At 33.1% G+C, this 22,394-nt stretch overlaps 3 protein-coding genes across 9 annotated transcripts in view; 1 reads left to right on the top strand and 2 right to left on the bottom strand.

The window, feature by feature from the left end:
- Nucleotides 1-18,079, top strand: part of LOC123015844 — a 37,022-nt gene extending 18,943 nt beyond the window's left edge. For 3 of the 6 annotated variants that reach the window (XM_044415864.1, XM_044415862.1, XM_044415865.1), the window contains 4 exons: nt 12,760-12,929; nt 14,088-16,143; nt 17,678-17,739; nt 17,789-18,079. In XM_044415864.1, coding sequence (XP_044271799.1) covers nt 14,128-16,122 — 1,995 coding nt within the window. In that variant the 5' untranslated portion in view covers nt 12,760-12,929; nt 14,088-14,127 and the 3' untranslated portion in view covers nt 16,123-16,143; nt 17,678-17,739; nt 17,789-18,079. Of the gene's footprint in view, nt 1-5,096; nt 12,930-14,087; nt 16,144-17,677; nt 17,740-17,788 lie in introns of those variants that run through there. The other 3 variants (XM_044415861.1, XM_044415860.1, XM_044415859.1) reach the window with 3 other exon arrangements.
- A 333-nt stretch (nt 18,080-18,412) lies between these two features.
- Nucleotides 18,413-20,462, bottom strand: LOC123015422 (endoplasmic reticulum resident protein 44). Of its 2 annotated transcripts, XM_044415126.1 has the most exons (5): nt 20,151-20,418; nt 19,865-19,940; nt 19,450-19,812; nt 18,836-19,225; nt 18,413-18,781 (listed from the first exon to the last, which is right to left on the bottom strand). In XM_044415126.1, exons 1-5 carry the CDS (start codon nt 20,208-20,210, stop codon nt 18,450-18,452), a joined length of 1,221 nt encoding a protein of 406 aa, XP_044271061.1. In that variant the 5' UTR covers nt 20,211-20,418; the 3' UTR covers nt 18,413-18,449. The 2 variants fall into 2 exon arrangements, with proteins under 2 accessions (XP_044271061.1, XP_044271060.1); XM_044415125.1 differs by having other exon boundaries at nt 18,413-19,225; nt 20,151-20,462.
- A 985-nt stretch (nt 20,463-21,447) lies between these two features.
- On the bottom strand, nt 21,448-22,320 carry LOC123015424. The gene is made up of 3 exons (XM_044415129.1): nt 22,045-22,320; nt 21,690-21,988; nt 21,448-21,636 (listed from the first exon to the last, which is right to left on the bottom strand). Exons 1-3 carry the CDS (start codon nt 22,091-22,093, stop codon nt 21,556-21,558), a joined length of 429 nt encoding a protein of 142 aa, XP_044271064.1. The 5' UTR covers nt 22,094-22,320; the 3' UTR covers nt 21,448-21,555.
- Nucleotides 22,321-22,394: the final 74 nt, after the last annotated feature.

Raw genomic sequence — 22,394 nt, 5'->3', positions numbered from 1 at the left:
TATACAGTGAGCGGCAAAATTATAGAATAATCTTTTTTATTAAAACTGAAAATATTTTGTTTTGGAAAAATGCTCGAACAGGTCAATTTTCTTTTTAAAAAATACAAAATGTTTTACTTGATTTTAAAATTCTATCCTTGTTTTTTATTGATAATATTTCACTTTTTGGATAATTTTTTTTTTTGAAAACTTTATGTAATAGGTACATAATATTTTGGTGTTGCCATTTCGACAATTAAAAAGTCTATCGAATTCGTAAAAAATATTAGGGGTTTCCATTAAAAAAAATGACTACCCAAAAAGTATAGAATTTTAAAACAAGTTGAAAATTGTGTATAAGGTGTTCTAGTGAGTTGGTAAAGTTCATTATTCAAACAGATATAAACTTAATTTAATTAATGTGGCCTAAAGAAAATTACAATTAATGATTTCTTTTTAAATTGGTAAAAACTAAGGAAGTATCGAGAGATCAAGATAATTTTTCTTTGTATCCAAAAACGTATGTCCTGTGCGTATGTCTGTGAAACGCCAAATAAAAGGACAAGTGGAAAGGTAAAATCCTATGATCAAAAAGATAACTAAATTTATGACTTACCTTCAAAAAGAACGGTCTTATTATTACACGTCGGCGACTAATTCCAGCCCATTTTGCCGTTTTCGACTTGTCATTTTATTTGACGTTTCATCTGTAGTTAGTTCAAACATTTGACAATTAAACTTATTTTTATTTGTTGTTAAATTCGTTAATTAAACAATTTGTCTGTCTTAGAAAATTTATTAATTGAACTAAGTGTAATTAAATCATCGCTTTGATCTGCTGACTACCCGTTATTATGCCACAAATCACTATTTTTGAAAGTAAATAAATGAGATTATTGATATAAAGGTTGTTTTAGAGTTTACATTACGAAAAAGACAGTACTGCCCGAAATTTTAATTCCGCAACTGTACGTTTTCGGATCCAAAAATGACTCGATTACAAATTATTTTGATCTATCGGTATATGTATGATTTGTATTAATAAGTGTGATTTAAAAAGAATTCTAATGTTTTTATTTAAAAAACTTTAGGTCATAAGGTTTTTATATTAAAATTTAAATATAAACAATTGAAGCTTTTGGTGGCAAGTTTGGGGGGGCCCTGCCCCCCTCCCCTGGATCCGCCCTTGAATATGCAGATGTGATATCACAGAGTGGTGTTAAACCAAATAAATATTTGTAATTTTCCGTTTCCAATGTGAAAAAATCAGCTACATGTTAATTTTATAATTTAACACTACCTTTACATGCCTATGTAGACTTACATTACGGTTTGACCAAATCTACGTAGCGTGTAAAATTACATGAAAGTTTGTGTAAATTTTTATAAAAATTAAAGCTATAATGTGAAATTACGTTTATTTAACAAAAAATTAAACAAAATTACAAAAGCCAAGAGGGCAACACAAACATCCAAACTCGAGGAACGCGCACTTCTTCTAAGTCTCGAGACCTTACGACGACTGCGCCGCAAAAGGGTTAGTTCGGTGATTGGGGCGCTGGGCATTTCCGCTATGGCGGCGGGCTTTGCCGTTACAAAGCAATATTACCGTAATAATAATAGTACAGTAATTTTGCAATAAAACAAAATATTACTAAAATAAATAACATAAAAATAATTTTCACTTACCGTAAAATGGTAGACCACATCTTCAAAGGCAGTCGGAGATTCGGCAGGGCGAAATTCGCAGTCACGAGGAAAGAAAACAGTTGATACATCTTAGAAAGCAAGGCTTCAACCGATTTTGTTATGGTGGCCACTTTTATATACTTTCTCTTTTAGAGTGTTCAATTGCAGTGGAAGGGAGGGGTGTTTTTTCCTATTTTTAAGACTAAAACCCTGTTTTGAATTTTTTTATTTTGTACTCAATTGTGGTGGGCCAAATTGACCCACCAATTTTATTGTAAAGAGAAAAGGAAAGGAACAATCAAGTTGACGAGAGAAGACAACGATTTAATTTATATAACAATTAAAGTAAATTAATCTATTTAACTTTATCAAATAATATTGACCAAGTATGTCAGCAATAAGCAATTAAAACACATATCCATCCAAGAGTTATGAGACAACCCTCATAAATCTCAACAGATAAGAGTTTTTGCAGATACAAAGGTTCCCACGAGAATTATGTTTTTTTTTGAAAAACAAATAATTTTTTAAAAATTATATTTTATTCGAACAAGCAGACTTATGGGTTACAACTGAACTTAACTTACTTAGTTACAAGGGGGTTTTATATGTTAAATGGGGTAAATAATATTTATTTTTGATAATACAAATTACTATTGATAAGTTGTTTTGGTTTGTCTAAGGGTGGGTTTCACCAACATTAGTTAAATAAATTAACAATCCGTTAACGCTATTCTATCAATAAATATGACAGAAGTCGTTTCACCAACTGCAGTTAGCGCTTAACTATAGAATAAATAGTCCATTAAATTAATTGGTCGAATTTCACCAGTTAAATCTTCCGTTAAAATAATTTGACAACTGATACGTCACATTTTTTTGATTATTAATAGAAAAAATGAATTTTGCAATAGATAATCCGTAAGTAAAAAGAAAAATATAGCAGAATTGTAATAGTTTTATCAAAAGGAAGCTTACGTCCTCTTCCTCATCGTCTGATTCTTCTTCGGAAGAAGAAGTGCCAGTCGTAATCGCAAGACCTCGACCTGTCCTACGAGAAGATCCTTTTGAGAAATACGACGACAGGAATGTTAAAATGAGCTTTAGGTTTTCAAAAGATGCGGTGGTGGAAATTTTGGATTTTATACAGGATGACCTAAGGGTTTTTTCTAATAGAAATGACCCAATTTCTCCGCGTTTGAAATTGTTAATAACTTTAAGATTTTACGCGACGGGGACATTTCAAATGTATGTAGGAGACTTGGTGAATGTGTCAAAATCTTCAGTGTGCCGTATTATTCATCGAGTGAGTAATGCTATAGCAGCGTTACGACCATAAGTTTTTTTTTTTTACAATGTTCATTTTATTAATAAATCTATATTACATTTAAGAGCATTTTTTCGACGTCCTTTTTAAATTTTCATAGAGCAACCTCAGTTGTGTTGCTGATCTGGGCCCAGTTTTGGCAACGGCATTAAATTGGTTGGTTATTCTGTCCCAGACGATTTTTTTCTGTTTTGCTGAAACGGCGTCTGTTTTTTTACATTCTAGAATTGACTTGTTTTCTTTAACCAACTCTAAAAGAGTCTGTTTTTCCTCTTCTATAAAAATCATATTCCATCCCTTAAGACGACGCCTCGCTACCCAACACGACCTTGAAATTTCGTAAGTCGAATTTAGCTGTCACCAACAGAGCCAGGGCTGTAAATGTGTCCGGCTACCCTCCCAAGTAATTTACTATCTACATTTATGATCAGTTCGATCAGTTTGCAAGTTTGAGGCCTGTGTTTTGTTATTTGAAGCAAACTCGCTACAAATCTTGTAATAATAATGATGTTTTAAAATAAAAAACAAATACAATATATTTGTTTAATTAATTAATTAACGTCATCTAAAAAGCATTTGGAAAATAATTTTTGTGAATATGTAATTTATGGTAATTTAAGAAAATAAATGTTGAATAAATTTGTGCAGATTCAGTTTTAAATAGTTTATTTATTTATTTACTTTACATTATAGGAAGATATCCCGAATTGGCATGCTACGAGTTTGTCGAGGATTTACAAGTTCAGRCAATAAACATTTTTTATAAAAATTTTGTAAACATAATGTCATTTTAGTTTCCCAAAACTTATCATTTTTTTCAATTTTTTCAATTTTAATTTTATTTGGGCCAGTCCATACTCCCAAAACACATACCTGTTTTTGGGTGACATGTAACTGGCCCTGTATCTGGTAGTACCAATCATGATTGTAATTTATTTCTATTTGTTGKTTTTTTATATGCCAAAATGTTATTTTCTTCTGAACAATAGCATCTTCAGGTGTAAGCCCCAGTTTGTAGGCGGTGTATGGGCACTTAATTTCCACCAAAGTGTTGTTATCTATAATGCYATCAGGTGATGCTCCTAAATAACAATCTATAAAATCTACAAATAAGCCGCAAGGCTTTATTTTAACATTTAATAAATTCTCAATTTCTCTTTTGGCAATATCTTCACAATTTTTCCCATGATTTAGTGACGCCACTTGAAGATTTTTTGTCCCATACAATAAACTTTTCACAAGTTTGGACGAATTAGTATTTTTTCGTCGTTTGCAAATTTTGGCGAAATTTGAAGCGGTCAATAATTTTCGTCGCTCTTCCATCCACCTTCCACTGCTGCTTTGAAAACGAGTTTCTTCTTCCAATGCTTCAATTTCTTCTTTTGACCGCTTCAACTTCGTAAGAAACTCTTCTTCTAGCTCCCGGTAGACTTCAATTGGAAGGTCTGGCTGTTGACATGAGTCGCCGTAGTCACAAGTCTCATTGTTTTTTSCACAAACAGCTGSTTTTTTGTAATTTCTCGTTTCTCGTTTCATTTTTTGCCGCCGGTTTTTTTGCAGACGTCTCACTTCCATGCGCCGCAGAATTTTTGAATTCCTTAGAGAAGATTTATTTCGTAAAAACTCGGAATGAACCATTTTAGTATTCCACGTGACTACAGCAGCTGCACATCGCATCTTGTAGGAATTTGATAATGCAAAATTGATCCTTTTTCCACCAACGAATTTCGCAACTATTGAATTATATTGTTCGACGGTGTTGCTGTCTMCGTCGTACAATAAACTCCGAGAATGATTGGCAAGAACGGTACAAATGTTTAAAATTTTTTCAAAAAATTCTTTCGATAGCTTTTCTATCTCATTCGGTTCCCCGGTTCTTGTACAAAARTATGGTAAACATTTACTGTGCTGGCCAAAAACGTGGWGCGCAACATTCAAAATATCGCTTCTTAGTGCCTTCGTGGCAGATACTTTGTCTTTTTGAAGTTTGTGGTGCTTGATCGCACCTCTAATTCCCTTTCGCATACGCATTATCTTTGTGTCYAAAAGTTTTCGTTGTGGCAGTGAAAAGAAAGTATTAGTCGTAAGATTTTTTAATTTATTGCAAAAATTTCTAAGTAAATGATTACGGCATTCCACTTTCTCTACGGTTAAATTGTCATATGGCCGAGCTTCAATGATTTTTTTATAAGTGYTACTGTCACCATCTCCAATCATAATRTTATATTTTATTCCATGTTGTTGTACACTGGACTGAAAGCCCTTCACCAATATTTCAGATTCCATGCTTGCTGAACTTCCAAAATGATTTTTATTACAATTATGCAATTTATCCCTTCCACCTTCTCTAGTGCAAATAACACAATACTTGTTTTTCACACCATAGAACAAAACTTTTTTTGTATATTGTCCAATTATAGCTGCCACCCCTGATAACGCACTGTAGTTACTGCGATAACTTCTTTTGGACCAGCAACCGTCCACCACAACTGGTACTAATGGAAATCCCTGTTCATCAACAGAATTTATGGAACGAGCGTATTCTGCTTCTTCCTCTCCAGCCTTACTCATTACGTYTTCCGCAGTTTGTTGCCATTGTGGTGCTAGTTTGTGGTGATATTTAGAATATGTTTTTGAAGACATACACGGAATGTTTAAACATGATAACCATTCTTCTAAGTTATAAAAACCTCCCCCAATTGACATGATKCCATTTACAGCGCACGTATTTAAATCAATTTGATTATCAGGGGTAGTCTTTTGAGAATTTAAATGGAAAGACAACCCACACATGTCACATTTTAAAATAAATTTCGAAATCAATCCTGTCCGAATCTCTTTAACTAACTTACTTTAACTGTACATTTTGTAGAGTGCATTCAAATACTTTTGAATGATTCGAGATTTCTTGAAGACTTTCGAAAATATATTGGAAATCTATAATTCGGTTGCCTTCCACGGGTTCTATAAAAAGAAAATTAGATACTCAGCAAATAACAAAAATTTAGCAGGTTTTACCGTATGTGGGAATTTCCTTAGATTTATTTATAAGAGAAATGTCTTCCACAGTTTCCAAGAATTCTTCTGGTGTATTATTAACAGTTTCTGGAGATGTTTCAGCGGTTTCCTGCGGAGATGTAGCGTGTTCAAAAGATGGAACTTCTAGGTCTTCTTGTGGATCGCTGCAAATCTTTGACAAAACATTTTTTATAAAAAAACTCATACCAGGTGAATAAAAAGTATGGAATCAGACGTTTTTTGCTTAAAGTATTTTTGTATTACTTTAATTTATATTAATCATTATTTTCTGGAGGCTAATGATATTTACTCTGTATAAGTTGCCATTTTAATAAAAAAAATCGCATAACTCAAAAACAAAACAAGATTTCATTCTCAAGATACGATCACTATAGTACTTTAATTGCTATTAATTATTATTTTCTAGAGGCCAATGATTAAAAAAAAAAAAAGAAAAAGATTACTTACATTTTTATTATTCCGTAAGTTTTCCACATTTCCCTTTCTGCGTTTTCTAGATGAAAGCCTTCTCACATTTTTTTCATTTGCTTTGGCCATACCGAAATCAAAATAGACCTAAATATAGATAATAGGTAGGAATATTAAATAATACATAAAGATTTTTTGAAGTACTTACGTTCAATACAATAATAAAAGTAACTTTCACTAAATATAACTAGAACACAAAACTAAAAACACAACACTAAACACATACACGAATTAAAACTATTAAAATTTTTAACAAAGACCGAGATAAACGAAAGACTTCTTGGAGTTGTCCAGACGAAAATCCAAATGAAGGAAAATTTGTCTAAGATGCCCTTATGCCTGAGCGGGTAGCGGGGAACGGATTGGAACCACGGGGGATCGGTTTCAGTTTTGTCAATTTATACCTATCTCTTCAATCACAACTACTGTTAGATGTGTTATAAACATTATTAAACAAAGGTTATTTAATTAAGATTTGCTGAAAATTATAAAAAAAAATAATTAAAGGTAAAATAAAATGGATAGATATCGATATTACAATGTAGGTATTGGTTTATTTACTTCAGAATCCACAGAAAAGCCGCTGTTTGGAAACAAAATTATCCCAAGTAACTTAGTAGGTACCGAACGGTTGGATGCGGGTAGTACCATAAAGTAATTTAGAGATTGTACTTGCGGTTGCAGGCATTAGCTTTTAAGGGCTGGTTGTAAATTACAAATTTTAAACGGAATTTTAGATTGAAAATAATTCTACCACAATAACGTTGTTATTTATTAAGATATTTTCGTCGAATTTAAAACTATCGTCATAAATGTATATTTTCTACGTTTTAACCGAGGGAAATCCCCTAAATTCTTTTTAGTTTCTGAATTAGACAGTTTGACGAATTTCTCATTTTTATGGAAAATTTGTTTTGTATTTAAATGACTTTAGAAACAAAATTTTGAAATTTTGCTCGGTTAAAGTGTACAAAATTGAATGCTCTTTCAAATAGTGTCGGTTTTACTAAAATCCGTTGATTAACTTCTTCTCTACAGTGGCAGAACTATACATTGAATGTTCCATAAAAGAGTTAGGTAGCGAGGCTCATTAAAACGTTTACTGACAGCGACCTTTCTTCTGAAAAACTCAAAAATCACTGTTATTGATATCTTACCTTTGAATCAATTGATTTTATCAACTTTATTTAGACACAAAATTCACTGACACTCACAGTTCTTGGTACATTCGGACTCAAAACACAGTCAATAGACGGCTATTTGACAAATAACTAACTAACTGCTAAAACACGTTGGTGAAATGAATTTAAATTTAACAAAGCCGTTAAATTTAATTAATGAATAACTAACTATAGATTTAATTGTTGTTGGTGAAACCCACCCTAAGTATTTTGGATTAATAATGCTTCTAATACAACTGGCGAAACCGGGTAATTTGAGATGTTTACACCAAAACCACGGGGTTTCGGGCCATTGAATAACTGATCCTTTTCTTTTGAGTGTTTCTCCTCTTGCCTCTGAATTGTACTCACTAGTTTTAGATCTATTTTATATTCATTTTGGGTTCACCCACTTTTACTTGTTAGATTAACTTAGAACCTAGTAAATCAAATAATGAAACTTGAACTTCGTTATTAGAAACTACAATAAATTGTTCGTTTGTCTTAATTATTATTGGACTTAGCTAGTAAGATTTCATTTGAATTAATTGTTCTTATTAATCTTTAGTATAACCCTTAACTCAGAAGGGGTTTCGCTAGACGTAACTTTTTTCTTTTATTTTTACTTTGTAATACTTTCAAAAATCTTAATTATTAGTTTAATAAATTGTTAATATTATTTTCGAACACATGAACTGCTTAAATCCTTCATCTTCCCAAAGTGATTGGCTCCACAAAATAACGCTGGAGAACCTACCTCAAACAAATTTTATTCTTCTTGTGGCGCAACCCGCTCGGACCGTAAAAGAATTCAAAACTTTTATCAAAGAGTCTTAAACACCCGCCACAGATGAATTGGCGCAGTCAGTAGGATACAATTGCTTTTGGGAAAGATCAATTCACTTAATGATGAGATTGAATTAGAGGCAAAATTAATTACTCGAACAAGATGTCTGCGGATTCTTGTTTAGTTCTTATTTTTTTATTATATTTTTGGTTTGTTTAAAATATTAAACGTTTATGGGAATTACGGAGATGTTGGGTTACAATGACGCAAGAAATAACTATCACCACAATTTATTCATAAAAAATATAAAATATGTAAATGACATACTACCCTCTCCAGGCCCATACTGTGCAATTATGGCCTCTACGGGACCAAAAGGCCCCCAGGTCCCCTTGATGGGCCCACTGCCGCGTCGCAGAGGGTGGGCGTGCCACCCACTTAATGGTCACTCGGACCACCATCTCTAAGATGGTGGACGGCACCAAATCCATGATACGGTCCACGTCCCACATATCGATTTGGGGGTCGGCTATTAGCTCCCCCATGTAGTCATTTAAATAGCCCGCGGGCCTACCTCCACCTAAAAAATAAAAAAAATTTCAACCAAAATTAAATAAATAAATCAAATTTCGGTAATAAAGTGTTTAGAGCAAAACATTAGGATCAAAGTGACTAAATATAAGGACATTTATAAAAAATAATAAAAAAATTTTAAAATTAGATAGCTATATTACAAATCAGACATGCGATAACTTAAAGCAACTTTTAAAAAAAAAATTAATCAAAATTACTTGGTAAAATATTAACAAAAATAGAATAAATAATTTTTACTCAAACAAAGAATTTAGGTAACAAAATCCTAAACATAGGAATATAAAAAATATATATATAGTAAATAAATAATTAAATAAATTTTTGTACTTACTGCTCATGTTGATTATTTGACACTTCAAGACTAAATGAAGTCAAGACTCGGCCTCCTACACCAAGATTTTTACTTTTCGGTTATTTAGAGGGTAGGGGGTAGGTAGAAATAGAGCGGTCAAGCCAAAAGGGTAATAAAAGAAGCCGGGTACTAACATCTGGACTTGCACGTGACATATTGGAAATTCCTAATTCCCAGGTCATTTCAAATAATTCCACCCCGCTTAGGAAATTAAGGCCCGTCCGGTGGAAGAACATAATTTACAACACCCAAATTGCCGCACGCTGGTTATCTGTATGATTTCGAAACTTTGCGGAGACGGTTTTGTTGTGGTGCTTTCAGGTATAAATTCGCTCAAATTTTTATTAGCATTGTTGTAATATTGCTACCCGATTTTAGATTGCGAATTATTTAATTTTGGATTACCTCTTGAAGTTATCGACTTGGATAACAACAATCTATATTTTGCTAGTTGTAAAAGTTCAAAAAAGCGCCGCAATCCACTTTTGTTTTTGATTTGGAAATTTTAATTTTTTTAAAAACGAGCTCGCAAATATAATTTTATACTTTTTAATGTTTTATTAGGGTTCTTTTAATATTATCGTAGATAATTGCCAATTTAGTTTACTTATAAGGAGGTTATATCACCTTGGTGATAAATAATAACAAATAAATAAAAATCAAAGGAAATTATTTTTTATTTAGTAAAAATTCTTATTCATTAATTTAATTGAATTTCCTTTAGTGGCATACTTCTGGACGCTCTTGGATCAATTATTTCCGGAAGTAGTGCCCTCATGTAAAATTTCTCCAACTTCGACTCCATTTTTTGCTTCCAGAATTCATCCTCCTTTTGAATCACTTCTGTTTTCAATCGGTTTTCTCCAGTCCACACACATAACAGACATTTTTGCTTGTTGGTTACGTGCAGCTGTCCCTGGATCTGATAAAACCAGTCATGGTTTTTATTAATTTCGAAAACTCCTTCGGATTTAAATTTCCAAAACGTTATTAGTTTTTTTTATGGCTTCCTTGGGTGTATATTTTTGTTTAAAGGCCCTATACGGACATTTTATTTCCACTATCATTTCTTCATTTTTAATGATACCGTCTGGTGATGCTCCCAAAAAAAAAACTTCCCTGTCAGTAAATAATCCGCAGCGTTCAACAATAATATTTTCCCCCCTTTCAGCACTTAGTTTCTTCTCCAACTCCCTCCTGGCATCAATTTCATGAATTTTACCGTGATTTAACGACGGTATATTTGGCGAAGTTACATTGTAAAGTAAATGTTTTACCGTAGCAGCAGTATTTGTGGTTTTTCTTAATTTATATATTTTGCCAAAATTTGACGCTGTTAACATCTTTCTTCGCATTTGCATCCATCTCCTCCTACATCTTGGTCTCTTGTATTCTTTTCGATTTTTTCTAATTCTTTGTCCGTTTTTCTTAATTTTAGTAAATATTCCTTTTCTTCTTCCTTATACATTTCTTGGCACATATCGGGCTGTTGCGATGCCTCGCTATACGATTTGGTATCTTTTGTATCGTGTTTAAAATTATTTCTTAACCTATTTCTTTTCGAAAGCCTATCTTTTGTTATTTTTTTTAACCTACGGTTTTCAATTGTGTAAATAATTTTATTGTATTGTACTGTTCGTCATTTTAGTATTATGCGAAATAACGTCGGTAGCACATCTTGCTTGATATGAGTTGCCAAGCCCATAATTAATTCTTTTGCCTCCAACAAATTTGGCAACAATGGAGTGATACTGTTCACAAATATTACTTGTAAAATTCATTATAAGACTTTTGGCGTGATTAGCAGTGTACCTACTGACGTATATTATTTTATTTAGAAATTTAGAAATTTTAAAAATCTCTAAAATTTTCTTTTACAAATTCAAGACATCTGTGTCATCAGCTTGTCGGCGGGTGTGGTTGTAAATTTGGGTCTAATTGTTTGCGGTTACATTTTATGTGGGGGTTGTAAATTATTTTGTGCTCACTCGATTTTCGATTCCAAATCGTCATACCTCTGTAGAGGTGTTATTTATAAATATTTTTTTACCGGACTTGAAATTATCACCTTAATATACAACAATCTACATTTGGACTGTTTTAAAAGTTCGGAAAAACGTCTTAAAATGTATTTTTTTAAAATGCGCACTTTTATTCAAACTTTCTGTACCTATATTACAATTTGTAGATAACCTATCGCAATTCTAAAACAGTTAAAATGTAGAAAAAAAAAATCTCTTTCACATGATACCAAATTCATAAAAATATCTTTAGTAGTTTTGAAATACAGAGGTAGACATTTACATTGGAACTCCCATAAGAGATTTTGCTCCGGCCGCCTCTTAATAAAAACTTTAATTAAAACTTGTTGTACAGAGGAAAGGGCTAAGAGAAAAAGTCATTTTGTGTTTTAAACACCAGCCACACAATGTTAAATCTACTGTTTAGTTTTTATCAACTAATTTCAGTAGATAAGGTAGTCTTTTATCGTGTAGTGAAATAAAGTAATTTTTATCTACTGTTTATATTCTTTATTTTGTGCAAGAATTTCTGGTAGGTGAGTACAAAATAAAACGAAATATTATTCACGACGATAAAGATTGTTAATAAAAACTGTAATAAATAAAAATGAAAAAAGCAGTAGTAAGTGTTAGCTAATGTTCAATTTTAAAATTGCACCAACACCAGCGTGTGAATGTGAATTAGGCCTTTCTTTGAGAATCCATTTTCTTATGGTAATCTTCAGATAAAGTTCTTGATTTGAATATTTTCAACGTTTGGCAAAAATTCATATCTCCTCCCGCAATAATAGTTATCTATTATAAGAGTGTATTAGGTAGCGACTAACACACGACTGCAATATAACGTTTTATCCACAATCACAAGCCCAAATTATTCCAAACTTAATTAAAAATTAAACTGACATTTAAACGTCACGCCAAATGTGCTTTCGGTTAAACGTATAAGCTGTTACGTGGTGCACTGCTTCCACTAACAGTGGAATAAAGTTGCTTTATTCCACTAGTAGATAAAGTGGTACTTTATACGCATCAAAAGTGTGGAATAAAGTCTCTTTATAGAGTGATTGTGGATAATAATAATTTATGACTGTTATAAATTAATTACACTTTTGGAAAAATCCAAAACAAATAGATGGTAGAAATAACCAAAGGTTGGTAATGCTAGGGGGATCGCCTGCGCATTATCTATAATTGAATAAAAGAGGTAAGACTGATGATAAGAGATTAGTCAGGCCTGCTCCAGATAAAAAGTATTAATCCGATAAACCTAAAATTTAACAATATAAGTAGGTGTACTAAAGGCTGTAACCAAGGTAAGGACTTAAAAATTTTTGCGATTCCAGGCATTGCAAAAATCCAAGCAGTTTTTTAGGCATAACCTTAATCTCTGAAATTCACCACGTGGCTGCACCCCAATTCCAGCTAGAATTGAAATCCCTATCAATAGAGATAGAGATAGGATCTACACACGGGACATAATTTCTTCACTGTCTTTTATCCAGCAGGAGAAGGGGTAAGGCAAATCAAGAAAAGTTTTTTTTCTGCTTTAATTCAATTGCTATTTTTCTTTATAACAAATTTTCTTTCGAAGATTTAATCTAAACATATTTTTTTCACTTTGTCCAGCAGAAGGAGCCAATCAAGAAAAAAATTTAAATATTACATAAAGTTTTCAAAAAAAATCATCCAAAAAGTAAAATAATATCAACAAAAAACAAATGTACCGGGAGGGGCATGGGTTACGCGCAGAAAAGGAATCCCCACTTCTAATTAAATAAAATTGTTGAGTTTTTTCACACTTACTTGGGCATTAGTAAGGTACATTCTCTAATTTTTTGGTAATTTTTCATTTACAAACAAAGCCAAAAAAAATAAAAAGTAATTTTCTCCCAAAAAGTTTAATTCTAATTTTTATACTGACCTACGCAGATTCACTTCCTACAATTGTTTACAAAATCAGAAAAAAAATACCAATTAGATTTTGAATAAAACACAATTTCCCATCTTAACTTTGAAAATAATTTTTATTTAAGACCTGCTACTTGTGCCATCGTAAATTTAGGTGACAATGGGGAATTGCAATTCGGGTAAGATTCCAAGGTTTACAACAAAAAGACCCTTTAAAGCGGTCGGCTACCAGTAAATGACTCTTTTGTTGGCAAATTATACCATTTTGTCATAAATCACGGGTCTGGTTTGTGTTTAAATAAAAAAAGCGATTATTTGGATAACCAAGTCAAAATTTGAAATTGTGATATCAAAGTTTGATGCGCTAACAGGTACAGATTCATTTAGTGTAAAAACTTTATAGGTAAATTAACAGAAAGTATTCATAAAACACACAAAACTGTTACGGACTCACTTATTATCAAAAAAAAATAAAAAAATTCTCAAATATACCATATCAATAATTTGTTAGGTATATGAAACATCGCCAGTTTTAATTAATTAGAAGTCGCGATTTATCAGGTGCGCGTAACCGATGCCCCACCCGGTACAATATTAAATCAAGTTGAGAATTTTGTATTTTTAGAAAATAAATTTGACCTGTTCAAGCGTTTTTGTCAAAACACAATATTTTTGCAGTTTTAGTAAAAAAGATTGATTATTCCATAAATTTTCGGCTCACTGTGTATATCTTGTCATATAATACTCTCTCTTTTCTTACCAGGTACATTTTTTGGTGTTATATCGCCTCAACTCGTGGGATAATGATGATGGAAGATGGAAAAGGAAGAAAGGGAAGCGGAGATTGGACCATCGTCTGTTCCGTGACGATGGTTGATGCTGTAACACAAACATTCTCAACGGAGAAGAAAATGGTAGACGCAACGACCCAGACGGGAATTGCGAAAACCAAAAGGGAATTAACGGAACCGTTCATCATCCGAAAAAAGAGAACCTTTGCTGAGTTTAGAGAATTAGAAAAACGTGAGGGGCCAAACATCCACTACGAAAAAGTTAAAATGATATCAGCAAGCCCCTTTGCTATGTCAATGGACGCAGCCCCGGTGATAATCGTGTCTAGAAACTTGAAGGAAAAAGGACCATTACTTCACTATTTTTACCAGCGGTATCCAGAGTACAAAGAGTTAACACTCAAAAGCGAGAATCCCATGGAGTGCGAGGTCATCTTCATAAAAGAAAGCCTAGTGCTTGTGACCGAAACAGGAGATAAGGGACCCCAAGAAGACAAGTACATGTTTATAGTAATTGCTGATGAGCTGGAAGCCGCAAACGGGGCACTAGAGAAAACATACAATTCTCTTATGGATCTGAAAGAGAAAGTAAACAGACTGCGAATTACCAAAATCGCCGTGGCATGCGATCTGATGTACAGACTCGAGTATCACAGGAAGATGCTCGAGTACATCTTCAGAGGAGAAAAAGTGGAAGTCACTTTTTGTATTCTTCCTTTGGTGCAACAAAATCCCGAAGAGGATTGGCAGACAGATGCCATAATCATAAAGTGTCGGAGAGATACATACGATTCCTTGTTGTTTGAAGTACATGAACACTTGAAAGATATTGACTGCATTATCACAAAAATGGAGTCGGAGAAAATCTTAATATTAGTCGAGAAAGGACAAGGGAAGTACATTCAGGAGATTATTCGCTCTAGGATGAGACGAGGTAATGTCATCTTAAAGACAAATCGTGAACGAAGAGAAAATCGTCAACAGACAGATGCTATCCTTATTTGCGGTTATTCGGTGGGAGTTACATTCGAATCTTTGTTGTTTGAAGTACGTGAACATTTAAAAGACATTGACCAGATCATCACTGAAGTCAAGAAAATGAAGAAGAGGAATCTCTTATTGCGTGTCGTTAAGGGGCAAGGAAAGGAAATTGCAAAGATCCTTGTCGGTAAGATGAGCGGATATAAGATCATCTCAACGGCGCATGGCGAAGAAAGTGATGTATACTTGCCTTATAAAGTGAAGGAAGTCAATAAGCGTATTTTTTGTGAAAAATGCTGGGAACCGGGCCATATGCATATGATATGCGAAGGTGTGAACAGAAGCAATCTGTGCCCCAACTGTGGGGAAGAATGTCATTCTGAGATTTGCAGAAAACCTGTGTTTTGTCCAGTGTGCAACAGCAAGAGGCATAGAGCGAGAACTCACCCGTGTCTGATTGCTCACCAAAAGCTAGCACTAAAAGAACTCGAGAAGCAGATCATTAACTTTCCTCCAGAGACCATGCAACAGAATCCCGAACAGTGGGAAACAGATACCATAATAATAAGTGTAGATAAAAAAGCTTCGTATGAATCCCTGTTGTTTGAAGTACGTGAACACTTGAAAGACGTTGATTGTATTATCATTGCAATACAGAGAATGGGGTTGAGGAAAGTGTCGATGCTTGTCGAGAAAGGACAAGGAGAGCGCATTAAGGAGATCCTTAGTTCTAAGATGAGCGGTCATAGAATCGTAAAGAAAGACCGTTATGATGGTTTTTGTTCTAAGTGCTGGGAACGCGGTCATATTGATATGACATGCAAAGGCGTGGACAGAAGAAATTTGTGCCAACGTTGTGGAGAAGAAGGGCATTCTATGGATGGATGCAAAAATTGCAAATTCTGCCCGGTGTGCAACACTAGGGGGCACATAGCGAGAACGCCGAAGTGTCATAAAAAGGCAGCGACGCAGAAAAAGGCAAAGAAGCCTTGCGGTGACCCGGTTTCTTCAGGTCAACCTCAATAGAAGTGTCGTGGTGAGTAAAAGGTAAATAGGTGACCACAATACCGGGTGTCCCAGGCAGGCTTGGATATAAGAAATTAACATGGAAAATTAGTTCTTATTTTTTTCCGGCTGTAGGAGTAACAGAAATCTAAATCTGACTAATGGAGTTTGTAGTGCTTGAAGAGGGCTACCTTTTCCATATTTTTGTCGATTCTCCAATTACCTCAATATGGGCGAAATCGACTGTCGAAAAATCGAAATTTGAATTTGCCGGGTTCGCGTTACTAAGAAACGAACTATCAAGTCATTGTTGCCAAAGGAGAATTTGTCACAATTTGACTTGATAGTTCGTTTCTTAGTAACGCTAACCCGGCAAATTCAAATTTCAACTTTTCAAGAGCCGTTTTCGCCGAAATGGGGTTAATTGGAGAGTCGACAAAAATGTCGATAAGATAGTCCTTTTCGAGCACTACAAGCTCCATTAACCAGATTTTAATTTCTGTTACTCCTGTAGCCGGAAAAAAATAAAAACTAATTTCCCATGTTAATCTCCTATATCCAAGCCTGCCTGGGATACCCGGTATATTTTACAATATGTATATGTAATATTGATATTTCTAACCTTGACGCTGGTTGGAAAGTGTCTATACCTACTTCTTTTACCACCGTCGTTTTCTAGTTCCACATTTGTCTTCGTCTAAATCCACCATCTCAATATATTTAAAGACGTAATAAGGAAAAAACTGCCACACTGTCTAGCATAAAACCACGTCACTATACTAATATCATTTTGTTAAGACCTACTAAAAATTTTATTACTTTTAAGTTAAATGCGGTATTGTTAAGAGTAAACCAGAGGGTAAACAAATCATAAATTAGTGGAACCCACCCGGACCCTGAAACAGGTCAGTTTTTAACAGGGCCGGATTATTTACTTTCTTTTTGTCTAAAATACTTGAAATATTTTAATAGTTTTTGATGTAATCAAGTATTTTAAGAAATTTAAAAAAGCCAGGTGGTTATTAACAAGTTATTATTAAATAAAGCAGATTTTTTTTTAATAATAACTTGGTAAAACTCTACCACTACTTTGGTTTTAAATACGACCCTGTTTTATTCTAGTGGGTGCAGCAACACTTGCAAAGGAACGTGCCATTTATGGAGGGTAACAAATTCAAGCCATTGTTTGGTTAATCTCTTATAATGTGTCATAAAAATTTTAGTAGGTCTTAGGAAAATGATTTTTCTGTACGTTGTTTATTATTGTAGTGTTTGTTGCAATGACAACGAAAACGAGTGTGCAACTGTCTCGGTAAACTTTAGAATCTCTTGACAGAAATGAAACACTTACTATTGTATTACTAATACTCTACTACTAATACTATTGTTTTACTTAGATATAAAAAGCGTTTGCATAACAGCGAATGAGCTTAAGCTCACTTCTGTGTAAAACTTCTAGTTTATCCACTCATACTGTAATATACTATTGGGTTTTTTCATTTACCCACGAAAAATTAGTATTTTGTTGTTGATTTACTTTTATGCATTGTAATATTCACCTTTTTTAAATTTTCAGGTGTATTAAAATTAATAATGACTGATTCTAAAAGGCATTCCGTGCACCACATGCAGACAAAGGTAAGATCAAATACAACGAACCACCGTATAATGCCAATACCCATTTCAGAATAAATTTCCCGTTACGTGCAATTGGAAGAAATTGGAGAAATGGCTCTTCTTCTTAACCAACGAAACAATTGTTTAATTTTTTATATAAAAAAATAATACGTATAAATAGTGGTACCAAATTTTTCGAATAGTGAAATAATTTTTTTACGGCTTACAGCAAGTATATAAATAATTTTTCGTTTATGAAACAGAACTGTAGATTAACTGTAATTGAATGTTACGTTTGTTTAAAGGGCTTATACAAAGTTTAATATACTGTTAAATTTGTAATATAATTAATTTGATTTAGCGTTGTTATTTTTGTTCATACCCCTCCCCCGTTTTGCTAAACACTAAGAAAACTCAAAAAAAGAATCTCAAAAAATTAGAAAGACTTGTGAAAAGTGAACAAGTTATTATTGAGTCAGTCGCAGAATTACACATTAGTTCTTTATTGGCTGTATACATAAAAATATTCATAAAAGTATAGCCTGATAGCACCTGAAAATATCTCTTATCTTATTTAATTAATGTATTTTTATTTTCTTAGGGTAATTTTGAGCTGTTAACAATCTGTAACGTAAAACTATGCACATTGTTTTTGTTAAATGGAATTGATAAAAGAATGCTAGTTTTAAAACAGTAGATTTCAAAAAAATTTATTTACAGAAAGAAATAACTTACAATTCATCTTTAAGTAGAGTATATCTATTTTTTGATGGTGCTAACTTTTTAAAAGTACTTTCAGGTGGGGTTGTTGGCGATTTTTGTGAAGAACTAAGTTCATCAGAATCAGGACCATAATGAAATTCTCTATGTAATTTTCCTGAATAGAGATCTTGAATAAACTGTTTTAGTTTCCCAGGGATTTCCATATCCTTGTAATTTGGAAACAGATACATGTGCCTAAAACTATCAATTGCAATAAGTGGCAAATCCTTTTCACCCTTTCCGAGATGATGTAAAGGATGTGCAAATTTTTTACCATCGGCAGTCAAGAAGTTTATTGACTCTGAAAATAAAAAATTATCAAAATGGAACAACAGAAAAAAAAGCAAATAAATACGTTTTTCTGACAGTAAATCGGTTTGTACAATTTCAGTAAACCTCTTAATACTTTCTTTATCATCAGGGGAATGGAAAAGAATTAAAAACGGCAATCCTTCCTCGGTTAGCTCCTCAGCATTCTCAAAAGTAATTTCACGTACTAAAGGTACACATTTCTCAGATACCCATATGTGCAATTCATCAAAATTTGTTAAACTTCCCGTGTAAGTTTCATCTAAATCATTAGAACGCTCCCTGTCAGGCCTAAAGACGATTATAGGTTGGTTCTCGGGGTGCATGGTGCGCGAAGCTTCACCAAAACCAGCATGAAAATGGCAGTCGTCCTTAACGTTAGTAGCAACGCGTCGGAATATATTGTATTCAGGCTGATCCCGCCTGTCGAAATAACCTGTAAAAAATAATTACTAAATACCGTAGCTTATAAGTGTGAAATTAAGTTGGCAAAATTCATTAACAATGGTTTCGAATAAGGCTGGCTATGGAAACATAGCCACCCCTTATCCAAGAACATCGCGAATGCATTATATCTTCTAATCAATCTTGCCAACTTAATTTTAAAATCTGCTAATAAATCGTGATAAACTTATCGTAAGCATAAAAATTTATGCGTACCAATAACTATTCTTTTATTAGACTCTAGTTCGTTAAGTTCTCTCAATTCTTTAAATTCTTTGACGGGATCTTCGAGTTGTTTTTTGATGAAGTTTGTAAAAGCCTCAATTGAGCGTTCACCCCGATATTCCCTTTTTGCCGGCTGTCCATTTCGTATTACTTTAAGAGTTGGGTATTTGGTAATGTGGAATCTTGTCGCAACTGACCCTTCTTTATCACAATCGACTTTCCCCATGACGACTTTGCCAGCCTCGGGAAACTCTTGGGCAATTTTATCAGCGGCTTCGTCAAATACTGGCATTAGTATATTGCTAAATCTGCACCATTCGGCATAAAAATTAATAAAAACTAATTCATTGGAAGCTACAATTTGGAGCCATTAACAAAGTTTCAATTACTTTTTTATCTCAAGTACCTAAAGTCATATCCAGATTATCTTGTGTTAGCTGAACTGCTCCGCTGTCTGTTGGATTGTGAAAAACATAAAAAACCTGAAACCAAAGCCGCATAATTATTTTATTTGTTTCTAAGCTAGGTTATGTTACACAAACATTTATTTCTAAGGTTCGGTTTTAAGAAAATAAAGCTACAGCTGCGTGTGTTACCTTATATTTGAGTAAAATAAACGAAACTCGTCAGGAAAACAGTAATTTCTCCGATTCGTGGCAGGTAAACAAGAAAATAAAATCTGTCAAACTCACCATAAAACTTATGAAGAATGTGAGCCTAAAACTGCTCAGAAACCATATGTTATGAACCATTCTAATAATTAATTGACGGGGAAGTGTTTACTGTATTAATTTTACAAATAAATTCACGGGAAAGATAGGCAGTTCGATGATTCAAAACGTCATAGAAGTTTGAAGGGTTAAGCGCGCATGTGCCAATTCTCGCAACGCCGAAATGGCACGCCACTTAAATGTTTTTCGTGCGTAAGTATTTAAGCGAGAATTCTCTAATTCGTCAAAATCAATCTCCATTCGCTTAGCAAACAAAATCTAAAATTAAAATTCCTTTGTTTATTACAACTTATATAGCGATAGATTGACTGAACTGTCTTACTTAAATGTAGTGAAAACATTAAAATCACTGAAACATTAGAGGAGTTTATTGCGTACTGTTATGTTGGTAGTAGTGCGCTTGAAATCATCTGCCCAAGAACCGCCGAACTTCGAATAATTTTTTTTAACGCTGTTTTTGAAGTATGAGTCCATTTGTCAGTATTCCATCAAAAAATTTCAATATTTAAAGAATTAAGTTTCTCAAATTTTATCTCTAGTTTCCGTTTAAAAATGTTGAAATAATTACAGAGAATAAAGTGGACTACTTTCTACTAAAAAAAAATAAAAAATATTGAATCTGAATAATTAATGTCAAATGTTAATTTATTTCGATTAACAGCTGCCACTGTTGACAGAACTATCATGTTCAAAAAGAGTAGAGCGGCACTGAGAATTTTACATAAAAAGAAATTCTATAGAGCTAAATGAAAATCATTTTGAAACACGTTGTATATTTTGTCGAATCCCCACAGAGAATAATGATTTATTTTAATAATAAAAATGGAAAAAAGTTAATATTTTTCAAAAACAATATACAATAGAACACACATACCTTGAAATAAAGGTAGTACAGTGAATTTCGTCCACCCAATTTCTGTGAATTCACAAAAATTCACTGTAGTCTGTGCTTTATTGTCATTATAACTGACATTCAAATACGTATTGTCAAATTTAATCATATTCGAACATAATAAAATAAAAATTCTGGTACAAGAAGATATGTCTCAAAGACGTGTCTCTATACTTTTGAGCATACCAAGGACTACCACTGGTTGTCCACAAAGGACAAAGGTAAACAGTAGCAAGAAGCATCGAGCATTCTGTCAACATGACAAACGTTAATCAAAATTCTGAAACAAGGTTAGAAAAACCTAAAGACTAATTTACACTTTTAATCTGTCAGGGAAACCGGTTGGACGAAAATTACTGTCCATCACTGTACGAATAAATGCATTATTAATAAAAATGTTTTAATAAAAAATAATCATACAAAAAAACGGACGGATTATTTCGCACTAACATGAGATATGACTTTGTAACCGGGTTACAAAATTTTGTAAAGTATACTAAAAAGAATAGTAGTAAAAAATGCTGTTGCATAAACGGGTGTCCTGCTTGATCCTGACTAAAATAGATAAAGTTAATATTAAAAGAAAGAAACCCGAAAATTATACTTACAATAATGTAATAATTACATCTGTCACCTTTACAACATTCAGAACACTTCCAGTCTTGATACCAAATGTGTGTGCAATAAGGCATGTTACTTTTTCTATAATTTTCACACCGTTCTTTCGTAGCACATTTCTTTGAAACGTAATACTGCTTTAAGGCTCCTTGTTGCCAGTAGGGTGTGCTTCCCCACTTAATCTCAGTTAAACAAACATTTTCCCCATATTCGCATGTTTTAATTGTTGTCACACATTTGCCTTTGTTATCCTCCTGATTATCACAAACATAACATTCTAAAGTCAAACCTAAAAGAGATTAAGGTTATGTAAAATCGACATTTTATGGTTTAAAAAAGACTCACCGAGATCTATAAAAGCCAACAAGATAAAGCAGCTTGATAATGTCCTCATATTTGTTAAAATTGGTGTAAATTAATTAAATGATCAGTTTATGACAACATAACCACACCCACCACGGAGAAAATAACAACACACCTGCGTTACAGTGTCACCAACAGCTAAATGTTGAAAATCTCAAACGAACAAAGGCTAAATATCACTAACTTCTTATTTTCCATGAAATATTAGTAGTGAATAAATTTTAAATTGGTTAAAAAAGTCCAAAATATGTTGACAAAATTACTAGAAATAGAAGAAAAATTCTTATGGAGCAAATTTGCGTAAACGCGAAATTTCCTTACATCCTAACTTT

This window comes from Tribolium madens, unplaced genomic scaffold (assembly GCF_015345945.1).
Source record: "Tribolium madens isolate multiple individuals breed KSU strain unplaced genomic scaffold, Tmad_KSU_1.1 Scaffold_19;HRSCAF=116;Tcas5.2_LG9, whole genome shotgun sequence".
NCBI classification, from domain to species: Eukaryota; Metazoa; Arthropoda; class Insecta; order Coleoptera; family Tenebrionidae; genus Tribolium; species Tribolium madens.
The sequence above is the reverse complement of the archived record's forward strand: the minus strand, read 5'-3'. Positions and strand labels throughout refer to the sequence as shown.